The following is a 22,840-nucleotide window of genomic DNA, read 5'->3' on the forward strand; positions in this document are numbered from 1 at the left end:
AAAATAATAGAATGGGAAGGACAAGAGATCTCTTCAAGAAAATTGGAGAAATCAAGGGAACGTTTTGTGCAAAGATGGCCATGATAAAGTATAAAAACAGTAGGGACCTAACAGAAGCAGAAGAAATCAGAAAGAGGTAACAAGAATACACAGAAGAATTATACAAGAAGGATCTCAATGTCCTTGACAACCATGACAGTGAAATCACTGACCTTGAGCCAGACATCCTGGAGTGTGAAGTCAAATGGGCCTTAGAAAGCATTACTAACAACAAAGCGAGCGCAGATTACAGTATTCCAGTTGAGCTATTCAAAGTTCTAAAAGATGTTGTTGTTAAAGTGATGAACACATTGTCAACAAATCTAGAGAATGCAACAGTGGCCACAGGATTGGAAAAAGTTAGTTTATATGCCAATCCCAAAGAAGAGTAATGCTAGGGAATGTTCAAATTATCGCACCATTGCACTCATTTCACATGCCAGCAAGGTCATGTTAAAGATCCTACAAGCTAGGCTTCAGCAGTATGTTGATCGGGAATTACCAGACGTTCAAGCTGGGTTTCAGAGAGGTAGAGGAACTAGAGATCAAATTGCCAACATTCAAAAGATTATGGATAGAGCACGGGAATATCAGAAAAATGTCTATTTCTTTTTCATTGACTACGCTAAAGCCTTTGATTGTGTGGATCACAACACACTGTAGCAAGTCCTTAAAGAGATGGGAGTACCAGACCACCTCACATGTCTCCTGAGAAACCTGTATGAGGGTCAAGAAGCAACCGTCAGAACGGGATATGGAACAACTGATTGGTTTAGAATAGGAAAAGGAGTTCGACAAGGATGTATATTGTCACCCTGCTTATTTAATTTATATGCAGAGTACATCATGCGGAATGCTGGCCTGGATGAAGCACAAACTGGAATTAAGATTGCCAGGAAAAACATCAACAACCTCAGATATGCAGATGACACCACTCTAATGGCAGAAAAGGAGGAAAACCTAAAGAACCTCTTGTTGCGGGTGAGAGAGGAGAGCATAAAAGTAGGCTTGAAACTCAACATAAAAAAAAACCCACTAAGATCATGGCATCTGGCCCCATCACACCTTGGCAAATAGAAGGGGAAGACATGGAAGTAATGACAGACTTTACATTTCTGGGATCCAAGATCACTGCAGATGGTGACTGTAGCCATGAAATTAAAAGATGTTTGTTCCTTGGGTGGACAGCTATGGCGAACCTGGGCAGTAGAGACATCACCCTGCCAACAAAAGTCCGTATAGTCAAAGCGATGGTATTCTCAGTAGTAATGTATGGCTGTGAGAGCTGGACCATAAGGAAGGCCGAGTGCAGAAGAGTAGATGCTTTTGAGCTGTGGTGGTGGAGAAGAATCTTGAGAGTCCCTTGGACTTCAAGAAGATCCAATCAGTCAGTCCTAAGAGAAATCAACCCTGACTGTTCCCTGGAAGGTCAGATGCTGAAGCTGAAGCTCAAATACTTTGGCCATCAAATGAGAAGGGTTCACTCACTGGAGAAGATCGTGGTGCTGGGAAATACAGAAAGCAAAAGAAGAAGGGGATGGCAAAAGATGAGATGGCTGGACAGTGTTACTGATGTAACAAACACGAATTTGAGCAGACTTCGGAGGATGGTGGAAGACAGGAGGGCCTGGCATTGTCCATGGGGTGACAAAGAGTCAGACTCGACTGTGCAACTGAACAACAAAAATTTAGACTAGGGAAATTAGTGGGCTTAGCAATAGATTAATTGAGAAATTGTGGAGAGGAATATAGTGGTGGGTATGTGGCGTTGGTGGGCACATGCTAGTTGGACCATCTCTGCCTGATAGCATTGTGAGAGGGAGGCCATGATAGGGTCAGGAATTACGGTCATATGGGGGTGGGGGAAGTATAGTGGTGGGACTAGGTCTCAGGGTTTTCAAAGAGGTCGGAGATATGGGAATGCTTAGACCTCTTCCCACCTACATCCATCCCTCAGCATGTCAGTTGTGAGGCTTCAAAAATCTACATTGGTGTTGATTAGTGCCGGATCTATCATTGAAAAAACATATACTCTGTGTTGGGTAGAATTCTAGCAGGAGCTCCTCTGCATATTAGGCCACATACCCGATGTAGCCAATCCCCCAAGAGTTTACGAAAAAGAGCCTTGTAAGCTCTTGGAGGATTGGCTACATCAGGGGTGTGTGGCCTAATTTGCAAATGAGCCCCTGCTGAATTCCACCCCTGCTCTATGTGATTATTTCATGGAGCAACAGGTAAATCTGCCATGTGTGACCAATACCTGGGTGTGGGAGGGCGAAACTGTCACCCTGAGCAGTTTTTGGAAGCTCTGAGGGATCCAATGCCACCTGGTGGGTCATTAGATGAGCTATCAATGTTAGTTGAGCCATCGGCTACATCGCCCCCAGTGCCCTCTTGGCTACCTCACCAAAGCGGCTCCATGGTATACCCTGGAGCTGCAGAGGATGAAGCGGCAACTTAGATAGCTAAGAACATAAGAGAAGCCATGTTGGATCAAGCCAATGGCCATCCAATCCAACACTCTGTGTCACACAGTAGCCAAATGAAAAAAAAAAACCACAGGTGCCATCAAGAGGTCCATCAGTGGGGCCAGGACACTAGAAGCCCTCCCACTGTTGCACTCCCAAGCACCATGAATACAGAGCATCACTGCACCAGAGAGTTCCAACTATACACTATGGCTATGCTTGCAGCCACCACCACCTCCTGTGGCAGTGAATTCCAATCGCCCTTTGCGTGCAGAAGTACCTCTTTTCATCCGTTTTAACCTGACTGCTCAGCAATTTCATTGAGTGGCCACGAGTTCTTGTATTGTGAGAAAGGGAGAAAAGTACTTTATCTTCTCTATCCAATGCATAATCTTGTAAACCTCTATCATGTCACCCCTAAATTGTAATTTCTCCAAGCTAAAGAGCCCCAAGTGTTTTAACCAGGGGTAGAATTCTAGCAAGAGCTTATTTGCATATTAGGCTACATCCCCTGATGTAGCCAATCCTCCAAGAGCTTATAAGGCTCTTTTTTGTAAGCTCTTGGAGGATTGGCTACATTGAGGGGGTGTGGTCTAGTATGCAAAGGAGCTCCTGCTAGAATTCCATCTCTGGTTTTAGCCTTTCTTCATAGGGAAAGTGTCCCAACCCTTTAATCATTGTAGTTGCCCTTTTCTGCACTTTTTCCTATGCTATAATATCTTTTTTGAGGTGCGGTGACCAGATTTGTACACAGTACTCCAAATGAGGCCACACTATCCATTTATACAGGGGCATTATGATTCTGGCTCATTTGTTTTCAATTCCCTTCCTAATAATTCCCAGCATAGTGTTGGCCTTTTTTATTGCAGTCGCATTTTCAGTTGACATTTCCAGTGAGTTATCTACCACAACCCCAAGATCTCTCTCTTGGTCAGTCTCTGCCAATTCACACCCCATCAACTTGTATTTATAGTTAGGATTTTTGGCCCCAATGTTCATTACTTTGCACTTGGCCACGTTGAACCTCATTTGCCATGTTGAACGCCTACTCGCCCAGCCTCAACAGATCCCTTTGGAGCACTTCACAATCCTCTCTGGTTCTCACCACCCTGAACAATTTAGTGTCATCTGCAAACTTAGTCACTTCAATGCTTACTCCCAACTCCAAATCATTAATGAACAAGTTAAAAAGCATCAGACCTAGTACTGAGCCCTGCGGCATTCCACTGCTTACCACCCTCCACTGAGAAAATTGCTCATTTACACTCACTCCCTGTTTTCTATTAATTAGTCAGTTATGGGTGCCTGTTGTGGGAAGAGAAAAGGAAAGCTATTGTAAGCTGCTCTGAAATTCCTTAAGGTAGAGAAAAGTGGGGTATAAAAGCCAACTTATCTTCTTCATCAGAAGAGGAAGGAGTTCAAAGGAGAAGGAACTGAATATTAGCAGTAAACCCCGTGCCTCTAGATCTAAGATCCTGGCAGGAAATACTGGCAGGAGCTAGAATGAAGATGGAAGCATTGGAAGCAACCCTTCTTAGGGGCCCATGGGAGCAGAGGTGATGAAGACTTTCCAACATACTGTGTAGCAGAAAGTTGGAAGAGGCTGAACAAGCACTAATTCATAGATGTTCCATACAGAAATCAGCTTTTGGATCATGGCCCTCCTTACAGTGATGAGTCAGGACTCAGAGGGAAGGCAGCATGGTATAGCCCAATCTTGTCAGACCCTGGAAACTAAGCAGGGTTTGGTATCTGGAAAGAAGACCACCAAGGAAGTATCTGCAGTGGAAGGCAATGGCAAATCACCTTTGCTTCTCACTTGTCTTGAATGTCCCTTGCTGGAGTTGCCAAAAGTCAGCTGCAGCTTGGAGGCACTTCACTCACTCACTCTCTCTCTCTCACACACACATACACACACACACACAATGAGTAAACTTTCTAATAAATACTTCCCAATTTGTTTCTGTTCAGGATTTCTTAATTGATGGCAACCAGCCATGAAAATACACTAACCATTGCTCTACAAGTATGACCACGTCACAGAAAGATGACAAAATGGAGCTTCTTCAGAACAGCAACAACTGCATGACCTTCCAAGTGACAATTATACCATATAATATATCCTGACGTACCCTCTCACTTTGTTCTTTCTTCATTATTTGATCTAGTCCAGAATCCATTTTTCATCTTCACATAATTTGAGTACCCTTACACAGTAGGTTTTAAATGGGAGGGTTCCTAGATCAGAAGGTAGTTTTCAGGCAGACTTGAGCCCTGGAGTCTCCTTTTCTAGAAATCAAGCACTGTTATAACAAATGGAATATCTTGGTGTGTACATTTGGGAAATGTAATCCTTATGGGAACCATACCAATTTTTTTTAAAAAAACATTGTGTTTTTAATTACCTCATCTTATTTTAGTTATTTTCAGAATAACCCCCAACTGTTTACCATTATTACTGTTGTGGGGGAGGGGGATACAGGAGAATATATGTCCTCCCACAATTTCCTCTTATTCTTAACAGCAGTGAAATATGCTTGAATAGTTTCTAAATTATACAATCTAATTTGAAGGCTACAATGAAACCAGGACAACCATTTAAAACAATGTTTATGAGGCTAGCCACACCTTATATTTAGTCCTTGTTTTAAGCATATTGCTTAATTGGGTTCTCCAAGTTTCCCAGTAATAAATCCAGTATTGCTTTCCGGGGAAAGATCTATGTCTCAACCTGAGTTACAACTGATCTGTGAAATAACACCTCAGTTGCGAGAATCTGAGACATCTTTTAATGTTGTGTGATATACTCAATCCATTTTTGCCATAACCATGCTACAGCATCACTGATTAAGATTTTTTTCCAACTAAATCTGTACTGAGTAGAACTTTAACAAATAGCAAATCAGAAATTTTTGAATACGTTTTATATAAAGCAAGGATCTTTTCTTTCTTTATGAAAGAAAACAGAAAAAAGAGAGAAAACAAAAAATCTCAGTGGTCAGTCATCTCTTTAAAGTTACAGGAATTGTATATGTATATATACACACACACAGAGGACTTTTTTTGAGCAGGAACGAACAGGAATGCAGTTCCGTCTGGTTTGGTGTCAAAGGGTGTGGCGTAATATGCAAATGAATTCCTACTGGGCTTTTTCTACAAAAAGACCTATGTGTAACAATGGTGATGTCAGGGGGTTTGGCCTAATATGCAAATGAGTTCATGCTGGGCTTTTTCTACCAAAAAAGCCCTGTGTGTGTGATGTACTGGACACTTTCATTATATATATCAGGGGTGGCCAACGGTAGCTCTTCAGATGTTTTTTGCCTACAACTCCCATCATCCCCAGCCATTGGGCATACTGGCTGGGGCTGATGGGAGTTGTAGGCAAAAAACATCTGGAGAGCTACCATTGGCCACCCCTGATACATATGATAGAAATACTCCCCAGTGTATTTTTTAGAGTTAAGCCTTTTCTGTAAACCCTTTCTTCAGGTTTGCAGACATCTGTCCATGGCCCATTGTCTCATGTTTTTTGACCAACATTCTAGGGCTCTGTCCAAAATTAGATGAAATGAGTTGTCAATCCCCATTTTTATCTAGTCTATCATTATTTATGACAAACTTACTTTAAGACACTCTTTAAAAAGGTAGGTAATCCCCTGTGGAATTACGAGTCATTTCTGACTCTGGGGTGACATCACATCATGACGTTTTCACGGCAGACTTTTTATGGAGTGGTTTGCCATTGCCTTCTCCAGTCATCTACACTCCCCACCCCCCACAGCAAGCTGGGTACTCATTTTACTGACCTTGGAAGGATAGAAGGCTGAGCCAACCTTGAGCCAGCTACCTGAACCCAGCTTCCACCGGGATTGAACTCAGGTCATGAGCAGGGAGCTCGGACTATAGTACTGCACTTTTACCACTCTGCTCCACGGGGCTGCTCAAGACACTCTTAGCACATTTGAAAACTGTTAGTACTTATGCTATTTCTAAGAACTTATCAATAGCACTGAAAGATGCAGGCTCAAACTTGAATAAATGTCTACCTCATTGTTGTAGATTTATCTGTTTACAAGACAATTGCTACAAAATTTTAAAACCTTGATTAGGGCAATAACATGGGAAACTAAAAAAAGCCACACACACAGGGTTTAAGAACCTGCATTAGTTCCTTAAGAGTCTTCGATGAGGTTTAGTTAAAGCCCCTGCAGGAAATCAAGGAGTTATTTTTATATGTAACTGCTTCTGATTCTGAAATAGTGGAAGCAGAGAAAATATAGAACTGGCAGGAAGATAAGGAGAAGAGGAACAGAACACTAGAGGGCAATGGCTAAGAAGAGAAAGCAGGAAAAAGGGCACAGGAACGTGTTTGGCTTCCCAAGAAAGCATATAGAGGGAACAATAACTTCTAATAATAAATAGGGAGTTCCTGATATATGAGTCTACACATTCACATCTATAATGAGATACGGGAATTTTTAAACAAAAACAGTGTGTGGGCAAGAGGGACTAAACACTACCTCTTCTATTTATTTCACTGCACCTGATTGCCTGAAGCATTTCTCTTCTCCCAGCAAAGGGTTATCGACCTCAAGGTAGGACCTGGAGTTGTCCCAGAATGACAACTCCTTCCTTTAGAAATCAGTCTCCAAGAAGAGAATGGCATAGGACAAAAGACTCTATGAAACAATAACAGTCACATGAACCTCATCTTGTTCTGGGGCTGGAACATATTGTTCTGCCAGCCCTTTAATTCCAGAAGGGCATTTTCAGGAATTTGTCAATTGCTTTCGTGCCCCATTCAAGATCTTCACAGACCAAAGAGACTAGCTACACCTTTGCATTTCCCCTGTGGCAGAATGCTGTGTGAGGGAATCTGCACTTTAAACAATTGAGCTGGGTGAGATTCTGCTAACCCAATGATGGTATAAGCTCAGTTTGAAAAAGAGAAATAATATAAACAAGTACAAACCTATTACAAAGTACAGACCAAAACCAGGGTTAACTCCCTTGTCAGCCCAGCTATGGTTTTACAACATTTTCTCTGCTGATGAGAAACAGCTACAGCCAAAACATTCTCCTTCCTTGGAATCTGCTGTATTTCAAGTTCCCAAACTTGCTTGCTGGTGAGAGAACAGCAGCATACATTAAATAGTATACTACTAAATCATTAAAGAACAAGATTTGCCATACTCCCTCTCTGTAGATGCTGCAGTAGTCTAAGAACATAAGAGAAGCCATGTTGGATCAGGCCAACGCCCCATCAAGTCCAACACTCTGTGTCACACAGTGGCAAAAAATTTTATATACACACATACACTGTGGCTAATAGCCACTGATGGACCTGTGCTCCATATTTTTATCTAAACCCTTCTTGAAGGTGGCTATACTTGTGGCCGCCACCATCTCCTGTGGCAGTGAATTCCACATGTTAATCACCCTTTGGGTGAAGAAGTACTTCCTTTTATCCGTTTTAACCTGTCTGCTCAGCAATTTCATCGAATGCCCACGAGTTCTTGTATTGTGAGAAAGGGAGAAAAGTATTTCTTTCTCTACTTTCTCCATCCCATGCATTATCTTGTAAACCTCTATCATGTCACCCCGCAGTCGACGTTTCTCCAAGCTAAAGAGTCCCAAGCGTTTCAACCTTTCTTCATAGGGAAAGTGCTCCAGCCCTTTAATCATTCTAGTTGCCCTTCTCTGGACTTTCTCCAATGCTATAATATCCTTTTTGAAGTGCGGCAACCAGAACTGCACACAGTACTCCAAATGAGACCGCACCATCGATTTATACAGGGGCATTATGATACTGGCTGATTTGTTTTCAATTCCCTTCTTAATAATTCCCAGCATGGCGTTGGCCTTTTTTATTGCAAACGCACACTGTCTTGACATTTTCAGTGAGTTATCTACCACGACCCCAAGATCTCTCTCTTGGTCAGTCTCTGCCAGTTCACACCCCATCAACTTGTATTTGTAGCTGGGATTCTTGGCCCCAATGTGCATTACTTTGCACTTGGCCACATTGAACCGCATCTGCCATGTTGACGCCCACTCACCCAGCCTCAACAGATCCCTTTGGAGTTCCTCACAATCCTCTCTGGTTCTCACCACCCTGAACAATTTAGTGTCATCCGCAAACTTGGCCACTTCACTGCTCACTCCCAACTCTAAATCATTTATGAACAAGTTAAAGAGCATGGGACCCAGTACCGAGCCCTGCGGCACCCCACTGCTTACCGTCCTCCACTGCGAAGACTGCCCATTTATACTCACTCTCTGCTTCCTATTACTCAGCCAGTTTTTGATCCACAAGAGGACCTGTCCTTTTACTCCATGACTCTCAAGCTTTCTAAGGAGCCTTTGATGAGGAACTTTATCAAAAGCTTTCTGGAAGTCAAGGTAAACAACATCTATTGGGTCTCCTTTGTCCACATGTTTGTTCACCCCCTCAAAGAAATGTAACAGGTTAGTGAGGCAAGATCTTCCCTTGCAGAACCCATGCTGAGTCTTCCTCAATAACCCGTGTTCATCAATGTGCCTACTCATTCTGTCCTTGATAATGGTTTCTACCAACTTTCCCGGTATTGAAGTCAGACTGACTGGCCTGTAATTTCCCGGGTCTCCTCTGGAACCTTTTTTAAAGATGGGGGTGACATTTGCTACCTTCCAGTCCTCAGGAACGGAGGCAGATTTCAATGAAAGATTACAGATTTTTGTTAGAAGATCCACAAGTTCAACTTTGTATGCCATCCGGACCCGGTGACTTATTAGTTTTTAATTTGTCTATCAGTTGTAGGACCTCCTCTTTTGTCACCTCAATCTGACTCAGGTCTTTCAATACCCCTTCCAAAATTAGTGGTTCTGGGGTGGGCAAAAAGTTCTCATCTTCCACAGTGAAGACGGAGGCAAAAAATTCATTTAGCTTCTCAGCCATTTCCCTATCCTCCTTCAGTAATCCTTTTACCCCATGGTCTATCAACATAAGAAATAACATAAGAAACAACATAAGAAATAACATCATAGGTTTTTAAAAATGGTCTTGGGTGGGCAGTGCTGCAGCAGTCTATTGACTATCATAAGAAGACTTAAGATTAAAAGCAGGTGCAAGGAAGGGGAAATGGCTCCTGCTCCAAAAAAAAGAGGGATATGATGTGAAAGTTGCTGGCTGTAGGCAGGAAAAGGGATATGATGTGAAAGTTGCTGGCTGTAGTCAGGATCAAATGCATTGCATGCTCTCTGAGGCCAACTCTTGATTTACCAGGCATCTGGGCAACTTGAAATTGATTAGAAGATGACAAGAGTGACAATGGCAGAAGACTAGGGATAACTCAGGCATAAAGCCTATTTGTAGACCTTTGAGGTGGCAGGGATGGCAGTGAAGAAGACTTTCTTCTCTGCCACCTATGGGTCTGTAGAATCTCATAAGAACATAAGAGAAGCCATATTGGATCAGGCCAATGGCCCATCCAGTCCAACACTCTGTGTCACACAGTCAGTTATCTACCACGACCCCAAGATCTCTCTCTTGGTCATTCTCTGCCAGTTCACAACCCATCAACTTGTATTTATAGCTAGGATTTTTTACTCCAATATGCATTACTTTGCACTTAGTCACATTGAACCTCATTTGCCACATTGACTCCCACTCATCCAGCCTCGACAGATCCCTTTGGAGTGCCTCACAATCCTCTCTGGTTTTCACCACCCTGAACAATTTAGTGTCATCTACAAACTTAGCCACTTCACTGCTTATTCCCAACTTCAAATCATTAATGAACAAGTTAAAAAGTATGGTTTGTTTCTACAGAAAGAGTAGTTCAGCAGTGGAATTGTCTGTCTCAGGAGTCGATGAGCTCCCCCTCAATGGCAATCTTCAAGCAGAGGTTGGATTGACAGTTGACAGATGCTTTAGGCTGATCCTTCACTGAGCTTGGGTTGGATGGATGGATGGTTGGGTTGGATGGCCTATATGCCTCCTTCCAACTCTATGATTCTTAATCCTGGAGGTCTCTTGGAATTATAATTAGATCTTGTTAACAAGGAAAACATATAGGGTTTACCCCTATATGTCAAAGAGGATCTTTATTCAAATACGCTGGAAAGAACACCTCTCGGAAAGAAGGACACCAAACTTCAAGCTCTTAAATATATGAAGAATTTATTTAAATCTTAGTCAATACATGAATTCAAAAGGTTAGGGATGCTTTTGTAGCATCCTGCACAAACTCCAGATCCTTCCCAAAAACAACCACATTGTCCATGTAATTATTCGTGGCCTCCCTATACTCTGTAGGGAGCTTGTCTAGCATCTGCACAATATGTTTATGACATATACTTGGTGACAGATACAGACCCTGTGGTAATCTTTTATAACAATATTGTCGCCCACAAAACGTGAATGCAAATTTATACCAACAGGACTCCACCAACAGAATAGAATGGAAACAGTTAGCCAAATCAATGACACTAAAGTATTTGGCGCCCCCTGCTATGGTGGCAAGAACTTCCAGGTAGCTAGCCACTCCGGGGGCTATATTAGGGATGGCTTGGTTCAGCGCTCTAAAGTCCACTACTAGACGGTAAGAATTATCCCTCTTCTTCACTGGCCATATAGGAGCATTATTAATACTTTCCATCTGGACCAAAACATCTTGTTTCACCAAAGAATCAATAATTTCTGCTATTGCTTTCTCAGCCTCCTATGGATACTTATATTGTTTCTGTGGTTTGGGATCAGGACCAGTAATCAAAACTTCTGCATCTATTTTCCCACACTCATTTCTATTTTTAATTCCTATAAAGGAAAATTCTTTAATCCACACCTCTTTCCCTTGAAATTTAATTTCCTCAGGGTTTCTTAAAGAGCGACATTTCTGTATAGAATAAATTGGAAGAATAAATTCTTCGTCTGTTGGCATCTGCCATAAACAATTATTGGACAAATCAATCACCAACTGATGCTCTTTAAGAAATGGACTACCTATCATACCTAATTCTTGCAATTTATTTCAAGGGACACAAAAGTCTATGGTTGTGATTAGTGATCCCACTTTAATGGGACAAGGTTTCAACATTCTAGCTGCTGAATCATCCCCAGCAAACCCCACTAATTGGATTCTGTCAACTAGTTTTTCAAATTTAATATCTTTTGGTACCCATTCAGGGCTCAACACATTAATTGATGTCCTTGAATCCACTAAAAGCAGAGGCTTCTTGTCCCCTATTCTCAAGTGAGCCTCAATCACTGGTCTTCCCCAAGAATCATAAGTCAAATTTCCAATACATCTGGGGAATCTCTGGGAAGGGCAGCCCTACTCAGTCATTTCATTCCCAGCTGCACCCCAACTGGGCAGCCCCACAAAGCGAGCCTGCGCTGTGGGAGTCTGTACTTGTGCCACAGGATGCCCAACCTGTTCCTTAATTATGTCTGCCAAACCCTGAACCAGTTCACTAGTGGGTCTCCTATCCCATTTCTCTCTTGATTCTCCGGCTTCCATCAATTTCTCTCAGACCTTCTGTCTAATCCCATCACTCTCTCTCCTGGGTGGTCTATTGGGAAAATCTCTATTGATCACTGCAGAAGGGTTCTGAACTCCTCTGGGTTGTCCAGTTCTTCCTGGAGCTGGTCTAGCAGCATTCCAGAATTGGTTGGGTCTAGGGATTCTTGGTCTTACATCTGGAGGACCATTAGTCCGATTCCAGGGTCCACTATTAGAAAAGGTTAGATTGCATACAACCCCCTCCTTGTCTTTTCCCTTTTTTACCTGAGACTTCCTACCTTCTCTAAACAACTGCCCTACTCGATGGATTCTTGCCTGGAGCTGTGGATAAGTTACCAATGCTGGTTCTATTGCTCCCAACATTATTTTGGTCTGGACATTCAGACCATCTACCAACTCCTCTTTAAATCAATCTGTATTAAAATTTGGTCTACCCATGGGAAGGTGTACTATCTCTGCAGCAATTGCCAAAATTTCCTTCCACTTCATGCAAATTTCAGAAGATTCATCGGGACCTTGAGATTCCTCATAAAACTCCTTGGCTATGGATCTGGGAGCCAACAATGTAGAAACAACTGCACCCCAGAACCCGCCGATGCTATTAGGTGCATCATCCAACCTCAACTGAATTGCAGCCCAAGTCTCAAGGCTAGAACATTGTCGTGGAATGTTCTTGAGGTCTTCCAGTATAAGTTCTGTATATCTGAATGCCTCAAATATCCATGCGAGAACGGATTCTGCTGTCAGCTGATCTAGTTTTTTTGAAAGTGATTCTACCTCTGTGGGTTTCAGTGCCGTCACCTCTTCCACCTCACCTAAAATATAAAGACCGGTCACATCCTTCCGAATGGACTTCCTGATTACAGGTTCCATCGGATAACTTCTCTTCCTATCCTTTTCAGTCACTAATGCTTCATCATGCTCTAGCTCCCCTAGGGTTGTTTTTGCATGTGTTGAACACACATTTTGAACAACCTCCCACACATCTTCCTGACATCATCCAGATCCTCATCTCTGGTCACAGTAAGGGAGGACATCTTTTCCATTGTCCTTAGTGACTGCTGAAATTAATCCCCTTTTTGCCAGCAAGTTCTTCCTTCATCTTCTGAATGTTGTTATTACACTTCTCATGGCTGTCACTGTCAATACTGTTCTTTGTATGCTCTGTCATTAGACAGAGCTTCACCAACCTTTTTTTTTTTAAATCCTGCACTTTCCCCTCTGCTTGCTCTGCTTTTCTCCTCCAAACTTTACATTCAACCTCTAACTGGTTTAGCACAGAAAAATTCTGCGCCACACTGTCCAAATACTGACTTTTCCTTAAATATTTTTGCTCCCTTAAATGCTTCAATTGACTTTCCTGATCATCTATCCTAGCCATACATTTCTGTAGCTGATTTTTCTGTTCTTGAGCTACCATCCAAAGAGTCCATCTACTTGCTTTATCAAGCTGAGATTTATTCTTTGTCAATGCTGTAAGGCTTTCAAACACCTCAGAACCCTTCTGGACATAATCCAATCCAGACAACATTCCTGGTGTCAGAAGACTAACTGGTCCTTTTTTTCTCTACGCATGTCTTTAAAAGGTCAAGTTTATCTCTCTCTGTGTTACATGTATTTACTTTAAACCTTTTCCTTAATTTTTCTCACTTAACTGACTTGAATTTTTATTCCCCGTTATGAAGATCTAGCTTGGGTAACTTAAAATCCGGTATTAAAACATTTCTCCCCAAAATAGAGATCTTTCCCAGAGGTATAGGAATACCTGCATTCTCCACCAATCTGCTAACAAGGAAAACATACAGGGTTTGCCTCTATATGTCACAGAGGATCTTTATTCAAATACTCTGGGAAGAACACCTCTCCGAAAGAAGGACACCAAACTTCAATCTCTTAAATACATGAAGAATTTATTTAAATCTTAGTCAATACATGAATTCAAAAGGTTAGGGATAATATATGATCCCTAGGTTACATGGCTACAGCCTTCCCTACACTAAGGTTCCCTAACCTATTACATTTGGTAAAAGCAAAGCCATTGTATAGATAGCAAAAAGCATTTAATTTGCACCTCTCCTAGGGCTTCAGGTGGTTGTCTATGAAGAAATGGGGAAGATAGAGGGGTCAGGCTCCTCAGGAGGCTTGGTATTACTGCTACTTCCAAGTTAGGTCCTCCTCCCAATTTATACTCTTCCCTAAGTTGTCTGCCCCTTCCCTCTGACCAATCAGAGACAAGAAAGCTAAATTTGGTCATCTTTTGGCTGGAAAGCACCATTATACCTTACATAAGGAAACCACCTATTGTTGCCAAATATCAGCTCTGATAATTGGTACCAGAGAGGTCAATGAACTCTAAAAGAAAATCTCCTTCTGGTATCTTGGATCCCAATTATCTTAATCTGGGATCAGAGATTCTCCATGGGTGCTTGAGAACCCAATCTAACCCATTCTGATCATATCCATCAACACATATATATCATAACAAAGCATACAATCAATATATTTATGCATATAGGAGTTCAGAGATATATCTTCCCTCCCCCCCATGTGTAAATATCAAAATGAAAGGTTTATGTGTGTATACAGGGAGTCCTATATAATCCCACAAAGATTCTATGTAAGTTATGCTTGCTCTTCAATTCAAACTTATGATTTACTAACCATCAGATCCACCATAGTTCTCTACCTCACCTATAGCTCTAACAAGTCCTATACAAATCCATTTAATAAAAATCCCTTCTCTCTGTCTATGCTTAAATTCTGACAGGCTTTCCCACTTGGCAATAACTCTCTCTCTCTTTCATTTCCCCTCCTTTCCTCTATTTTATTGTGGCATTGAATCAATTTCTGTAAAAACTCCTTAACTTATAGGAAATCATTTCTTCCACCCCTTTATCCTTCTCATCTTTCCTCCAACAGAGTATAAACAGATATCCATACATTATTCTATAAGATTCAGGCTGTTTGGCACTATTTCTCCATGCCGGACCCATTTTCCATACAAGGGCATTGTCAAAGTTTTCTTCCTCGATAAGATTAATAGACTTGTTTACCAGATCTTCACCATTATACAATAAATCACTTCCAGAGGATAAATTGTTCTGCCAATATTTCCATTATTTCCAGATGTTTTTGCCAATATTTCGCTGTTTTACAACAAGGAATGACTTCCAGATGTGCTTTGTCAATAGGTTTCCTTTGGTCAACCTTCGGTTAAAATATATTATCAGACCCAGATATTCTTTGCTGGGAAATCCAGGCCCTTCAACACAAACAGTCATATAGAAACATCATATATATAAATCCAACAATCTCCAGACAATAGAGATCAGTTCCCCTGGAGAAAATGTGGCAATCAAAGTCAGGACCACGGAGGTTCATTTCAGAAGGATATGAAGACAATTTGTAGGCGTTCCAAGGAGAAATGAAAACAAAGCCATGAAAGTGAGACAAAATTTAAAAGAAGCACCACTTACCTACTGTACCAACAACAAAGAAGATGGTCCCAAGAAGAAGAGTCTCTGCACTCGAAACAATATTGGACTGGTCTTGGATATTGTCGGACTTGTATCCCAGCTCCATATTTTTTCTATAGGACATTGATCCATCATACAGTAGGAGCAGCATGTGCTTTCGGTTCCGGAGGGATTTTGTGTTGAACAAATATGCTTGTTTATATTATGTTTGTTTATCACTGTAAACACTGTGTTTGTTATTAGTAAATACTGAATAAATTGGAACAAAAAGGAGTATTATTTAATTTTTGTTACACGGAGAGGCTTTGAGGTGTTTTCTTTCACCCCTGGAGAAAATGGCAGCTTCAGAGAGTGGACTGCATCCCTTCAGAGCTCCCTTCCCTCCACAGTGCCCACCTCCCTAGACTCAACCCTAGGGTTGCCAAGTCCAATTCAAGAAATATCTGGGGACTTTGGGAAGTGAGCCAGAAGCAAGGTTGTGACAAGCATAATTGATCTCCAAAGGGAGTTCTGGCCTTCACATTTAAAGGGACCACACACCTCTTAAATGCCTTCCATCCATTGGAAATAATAAAGGATAGGGGGCACCTTCTTTTGGGGCTCATAGAATTGGGCCCCCTGATCCAATCTTTTTGAAACTTGGAGGGTGTTTTGAGAAGAGGCATCTGATGCTATGCTGCAAATTTGGTGCCTGTACCTCAAAACACAGCCCCCCCCCTGAGCCCCTGATAACCACAGATCAATTCTCCATTATACCTTATGGGAATCGGTCTCCATATGGAATAATGGCGTGCCCAGCAGACATTGCCCTCCCCCCCTGCTTTCTAATTACCCTGAAGTGGTGAGAGGGCCTCCAAACTGGGGGATCCCCTGTCCCCACTTGGGGATTGGCAACCCTACACAACCCTCAAATGTCCAGGAATTTTTCAAACAGATGCTGACAATCCTACCTAAGTTCAACCCAGCAGATGTCATATTCTCACAAAGTTCTTTGCTGACAAATCTCACTTATCTGTTCTAATTTGGAGACCAAGCTGAGTGCAGATTCAGTACCTGAGGCATGAGAAACACTGCTTATACATTTGTTGTGCTCAGTTTTAGATTGATCTTGCCTATAGATGCTGACAGGGTCCTTGGGAGTATGAGGACCATTACTTGTGCTCTGGATTCATGCTTATCCTGGTGTTTAAAATCTTGTCAGGTAAAGCTATTGGAGCCATTAGTGAAAACCAGTTACTCCCTGATTGAGGGTCTTTCCCTAGGCTTTTGAAAGAGGCAGATCTCCACAAAAACATTCATTGGCTAGAGATGAGGTGGTCAATTACAGGCCAGCTTTCAATCTACATTTTCAAAGGAAGGTGATAGATCTTGGGGTGGTAGAGCAGCTTCAGGGTTTCCTGGATGATGTATCTACCCTTGACCCATTCCAATCTGGTTTCAGGCCTGATTTAGGTACCAAGACTGCTTTAGTTGTACAGTCTTCCCTGTTGCTACTGGTGAACCTCTCAGTGGCCTTTGACACAGTTGGCTGTCCCATTCTTATCCACTGACTTGAATGTGGAGTTGATATGAAACACACATACATACTTATGAGCAGGGCTTTTTTTGTAGCAGGAACTCCCATACATATTAGGCTACATCCCCCTGACGTAGCCAATCCTCCAAGAGCTTACAGGGCTCTTCTTACAGGTCCTACTGTAAGCTCTTGGAGGACTGGCTACATCAGGGGGGTGGAGCCTAATATGCAAAGGAGTCCTGCTACAAAAAAAGCCCTGCATATGCGGCCACTGAATGAGATTGTCTGGAGCTTTGGGGTTGGGCGTAATCAATAAGCAGATGACATCCAGCTCTATATTTCATTATCCAAGTCTCCAGCTACACCTGTCTTGGTTCTGGCTCAGGTCTTTGAGGTGGTGATTAGGTGCTGCTAAGGCAGAACAAACTGAAGCTGAATTAAGACAAGAGAGAGGCAATGATGACTGGAAAGGCTGATATTCTAGACGGGCTGAATCCAGTCGTCCTAGATGGAGGAATGTTGGCTTTTTCAGAGCAGGTTAAGAGTTTGGGGATGCTCATGGCTCCTTGCCTTGCTGTTTGAAAAGTAGGTTGGGTTTGTGATCAGGAGCACCTTCTATCAGCTACACCTGATTTGCCACCTTTCTCATTACTTAGACTCAGCTGACCTGGCTGTCGGTGCGGTAGTTAGCAGAGTGAGCTTCGTGACGTGCCCGACACTGAGCTCCAGGAAAGAAATCAGCCAGACACCTGCAACTAGTGCCAAATTAGTGTATTTACAGAGTATACAGTAAGTGCTCACTAGTGCAGTCCTATATATTGATTACACAGACAAAATGCTCGGCCAGACAGCTAACCCTCAAAGAGAGACCCGTGTGTTGCACACACAGTTTACTTATAGTTCAGCCAGCCAATCCTGGCTGTGCAGTGTCATGCTGACTCAGCAGGTTCCTTCACCTGTTCTCAGCCGGCTCAAACCAGCCTGCTGATAAGGTCACTGTGACCTAGCATGCCTGCTAGATCACCATCTGTCAAAGCAGAGCTGTCATCCTGGGTTAAGATAGATTCATACCTCAACACACCTCCTAATCTATCGAACCCAGTGCACCCAACCACAGTGATTTCCGACATTGGATACAGTTTACATGTTCACATCTGGTAACTGTACATCATTCTCAATGTCCTGCATGGTTATACATACATGCTTTCACATTTGGTACACAGACAGCAATGTTACATGCCTTTCATATATACAAATTTACAGCTTCCAGTCCAGGAACTCATTATCACTGTCCTGGTCAGCCAGTTCTTTCTGGCGTTTGGCTTCTGCCTCTTTATTCTGTGCCTCACACTCATACCTCAACACTGGCCACACACATGCTTTGGTAAACTCACAGTTGGATTGCTGTAATGTGTTTTATGTGCAGCTGCCCTTGAAGGCAACCCATAAACTTCAACTGGTCCAGAATGCAGTAGCCTCACTACTGTCAGGGGCTAGCCACTGGGAATATATGTTGCTCATTTTGAAATAACCATATTGGCTGACAGTCTGTTTTTAAGTTCAATTCAAGGCTGTTTATGACCTTTAAAGCTCTGCACAATCTAGGACCTCCTCCTTTCATGTGACCCCATGTGCCACATCAGGAAGCCATCTGTTGACTATCCCATACCCACCATTTAGGGTAGCCCATCTGGCATCAGCCAGGGCCTGGGCATTTTCTGTCATGGCTTTGGCTCTGTGGAGTGGACTCATGGAAGAGGTGCGAGGGGGCCCCCACCTAGGAGATTTTCAGATGCTGCAAGGCATGCTTGTTTGTCAGGGCTTTTGAGGTGGGTTGAATGGCAGGCATCTTGAAGGGGGGTGGGAATTGGAACTTGCTATTTTTTCTTTGGTTTCAACTGAGGATGTCCTTGTAAGTTGCCTTGAACCAAGAGGAAAGGTGAGATATAAATGTTTTAATAAATAAACAACTAAATAAGAATGTATACATTCTTCCCAAAATGTTTCAGGAGTGATCCATTCAAAAACATTGGCACAAAGCTCTGAGAAAAAATGGGGGAAAGGAGTGAAATTGCTACAGCATTCCCATGCAAATGATATTGTCTGTATAGTTTGAAAAGAACCGATACAGTAAAGAAGAAGACAATGATATTGGATTTATATCCCATCCTATACTTTGCATCTCAGAGTGGTCACAATCTCCTTTACCTTCCCCCCTCACAACAGACACCCTGTGAGGTAGGTGAGGCTGAGAGAGCTCTTACAGCAGCTGCCATTTCAAGGACAACTCCTGCAATAGCTATGGCTGACGCAAGGCCAAGTAGCAGCAAAAACTTCATGTGAAAACACTCAGTGGTTTGGATTCCACAAATAATTTCTATTAATGGAAGTGATTTCTATCAGCAGAGCAGATTTTTCTTGCCTCTTCCATTCCACTATAGCACCAAATGCCCCCCAATGCTGTGGATGGGGGACAGGGTACCCCCAGAACAGTATGCATAGGGAGTCAGAATTCTGTGAGGGAAGGGGAAACTGGTGAAAATCACCTCCTTCTATTAATGTGAAATTTTTGCAGGATCCCATCATAGTGGAGAGATTCAGGCATTATAGTCATGGGGGCCCTTTTATGAAGCAAACATGTTCCCAGAGCATTTTAAAATGGCAGCTAAGTGAACCCATCACAAGAAGCAGAAGGCCATGACCTCCTGACTCTCAATATCTGCACTGCCGCAAACTCTAGGCCACCGAATTAACTTTCAATAGACTTAACATTAAACAATTTTAATCCTGTGTACAAACGTTTACACAGGAGAAGTAACAAATGATAAAGATAATACCACTGAAAACCATCCCTCTGTTGGAGCAGTGCTGTGTTTCTTGCACAATGCATAGCCCTAAGCAATAGATGATTTTTATCAACTCATTCATTTCCAAGCTTACTGAAAAACATTAATGAATTGAAATACCTGTTTGCTTAATTCTAAGGTCTGACAAGAAGCATGAGCAGACATGATTGAAGGATGACTCTAAAAGGGCTGGTGCAAGAATGAAGCAAGGAGGAACAAGAGAAAGCAGTGTTGAATGCCCAGAGCAACGTACTATTAAGGGTGGTTATGGTTGCAACAGGTCTATATAAAGCACATGAAATGAAATGGAAAGGCAACTTTGCATTGGACAGAGTGACAGCAGGAAATCCAGTTTTAGGTGCTCATAATGCCTCCACAGTCGGGCAGTAGCTTGCTAAAGCCAGAACCTAGTCCAGGTATCTCACGGCTTTTCACCTGGGAAGAGATAGGGCTCCACTCAGGTCAGAAAAACTCCAAGCAAGACAAATGGCTGGTCATCAACAGAAAAGTCTATGATATCAGCCAATTCCACTGGCAGCACCCTGGGGGCACTCGTGTCATCAGCCACTATGCAGGACAGGATGCTACGGTGAGATCTTTTTATGGGGCAAGGATCACTGGGAAGCAATATAGGTCACTGGTAGAGCACATACTTTCTGTGCATGATATTGCAGATTCAATTTTTGGTTACAAGTTCTCATTCAAATGCTAAAGAACCAATAACCTGACCATATAAACCAGCTTCAAATGTTCATTTATGTCTACTTGTCAGCTTTCTGTGACTAAAGAAGAGACTATTAGAGCTTTGGAAGAAGTACCAAAATAGTCACACACACACACACACCCTCCATTAATGTATAGGAATTTGAGCTACATTTAGGCATGAATGAATGATGAAACAGTCTGTGCTTACGGGTTAACTAGCTGAAAAAGACAAATATATTAATAGGTAACAATCCTCCAAAACCTCCAGTTGGAGTCCAATAACCTTCACTGGAATGCAATTTCCAAAACTGTATGCAAAAATACTCTTACAAACGTGGAATCCTAAGTAGAGTTCGATACATATAGAAGCTTGCAACTCTCTTTAGAATTGCACCGTCGGCCTTTTAGTACTGTTCCAAGTATATTATGCATAGCTATTGTTCAAAAACAGAACTTAATTTGTTCATAGCATTCATTTTGTTCAGACTGAGTGGTGTTGCAATGTTCAGTGTGGCGGTTGATTTGGAACCTGCTGTTGCTGTATGCTCATGGTTATTGCCTTCCTTGGATTATATTGGTCTCAGGGTTATTACAGGAAAGCCATGTTCTGTTTAAAAATCACTACATTATAACACAAGTGTTGCATTTGTATAGCAGAGTCCATAGTCTTCATTAGTTAGTAGCATTCATTGAATTGCTGCATAGTCAGGATTAACTGGATCAAACTACGGTTCCCAGTTGACAGTGCAAGAATACATAAAGCACTACATTAAATGAAATAGTTTATACAAACATGTTTGATGTCAGTAGTCATGCAGAGCAAACAAGCAATGCTGGAATATTAGACAAAAAACTATGTAATTTTTGCTCTCAGACAGCAGGACCAAGGAACACACAACTTTTGTAAGATTTATTTTCTTAATTAGGCAGATAGATATGGGACAACTATGACACAACAGTGCAAGAACATGCGTGCTTAAAGTACTTGTTCTCTAGACCCAAACATTCCCATGAATGAAGACTGAGTCAGCTAGGCAAGATGGGTAAGGCTAGAATAAAGAGACCCACACACACACTTAGCCCAGGGGGAACAAAACTTTTCTTAAGTCATTAGCATCAATACCTGGTGGATGCAGAATGGGGATAGTTATATGGGAAACAGCATATGAATGTACATGCACAAAATATTTTGCAATTGAATTTTGAGCAATTTAAAGCATTCAAGAAAACAAACAAACAATTTGTAGATTTTTGTAGATTTAAGGTTGGTGGTAAGAGTTTGTGATCTGAATAAAAAGGGTGCTCGTTCATTTTTTATAATACTCAAAACCAGGATTATCTCCTATTTTGTCTAAGCGAAATTCAAACTGGAATTAGAGGTGGATTCTCAGGCAAAATAGCTGAGAAGTTTTATACCAGAGTCCCATTAAGACCAGTGAAATTACTTTGGGAGTACAAAATAATTTGTTCATGATAAATTTGCTTTGAACGTTAGTCTTCTATGACGTCGCATTAGAGAAAACCTTTCATTTCCACTATTTATTTATTTACAAGAGAAAAAAATGTTCTGATGCGAGGGAAGTCAATTAAATCAAGATTATTAACTGAGGTGAAGAATATTTGGAGAAAAGCTTTTTAAACTTGGAATTTGTCTGAACTGAGCAGTGAATGTTGGCAGGGGACATATTCCTTTGCGAAATGATAACTTTTCAATTAAAAAACAAATGCAGCATCGAATTGAGTGGGGAGACAAATTAATTTCAAACTAAGGTTGCCAGGTCACCCCTGGCAACTGACAGCTGGTGGGTGGGACTGACCAGGAGTGGGAGGGAGGCCCAGGCTATGTAGCTGGAGATGTGGTGATGTTACTTCTGGTGTGTACCAGAAGTGATGTTATAATGTTGTGACACTGTAGTGATACTATGGCATTTGGACAAAAATACTGCACCACAGCCACAGCTTCCTGCTAAGCATGTTGTCTGATGTCTACATTTATGTTTATGTGAATGCAAAGCACATTTAAAATTTTTAAGCGTACACTTAAAATATTAGGCCTATGCTCAAAAATTTGATGTGGGAACTGATTCTTGTGGTACAGAGAAAAAAGATTCCTAGACAAAGAGGAAGGACTAGGGGGCAGAGTACATTGCCACTCAGTGCGAAGAAAAAGCAAGAAATTTCATTTGCTTATATTGAAGGCCAGTTCTGGAGTTGGAAGAGGCCTTTCATCCAATATTACACACATAAATGCATCAGTGACTTTGTTAACATTTTAAAAACCTCA

General features: G+C 41.9%; 1 protein-coding gene across 1 annotated transcript in view; it reads left to right on the top strand.

Annotated features, from left to right (window-relative positions):
- Nucleotides 1-20,140: 20,140 nt before the first annotated feature.
- LOC132590221 (acyl-CoA (8-3)-desaturase-like) overlaps nucleotides 20,141-22,840 on the top strand; it is a 34,179-nt gene continuing 31,479 nt past the window's right edge. Inside the window, exon 1 of the mRNA XM_060263186.1 lies at nucleotides 20,141-20,440. Within this exon, the coding sequence (XP_060119169.1) occupies nucleotides 20,219-20,440 (222 nt within the window). The 5' untranslated portion in view covers nucleotides 20,141-20,218. The remainder of the gene's footprint in view (nucleotides 20,441-22,840) is intronic.

This window comes from Heteronotia binoei, chromosome 21, assembly GCF_032191835.1.
Source record: "Heteronotia binoei isolate CCM8104 ecotype False Entrance Well chromosome 21, APGP_CSIRO_Hbin_v1, whole genome shotgun sequence".
NCBI classification, from domain to species: Eukaryota; Metazoa; Chordata; class Lepidosauria; order Squamata; family Gekkonidae; genus Heteronotia; species Heteronotia binoei.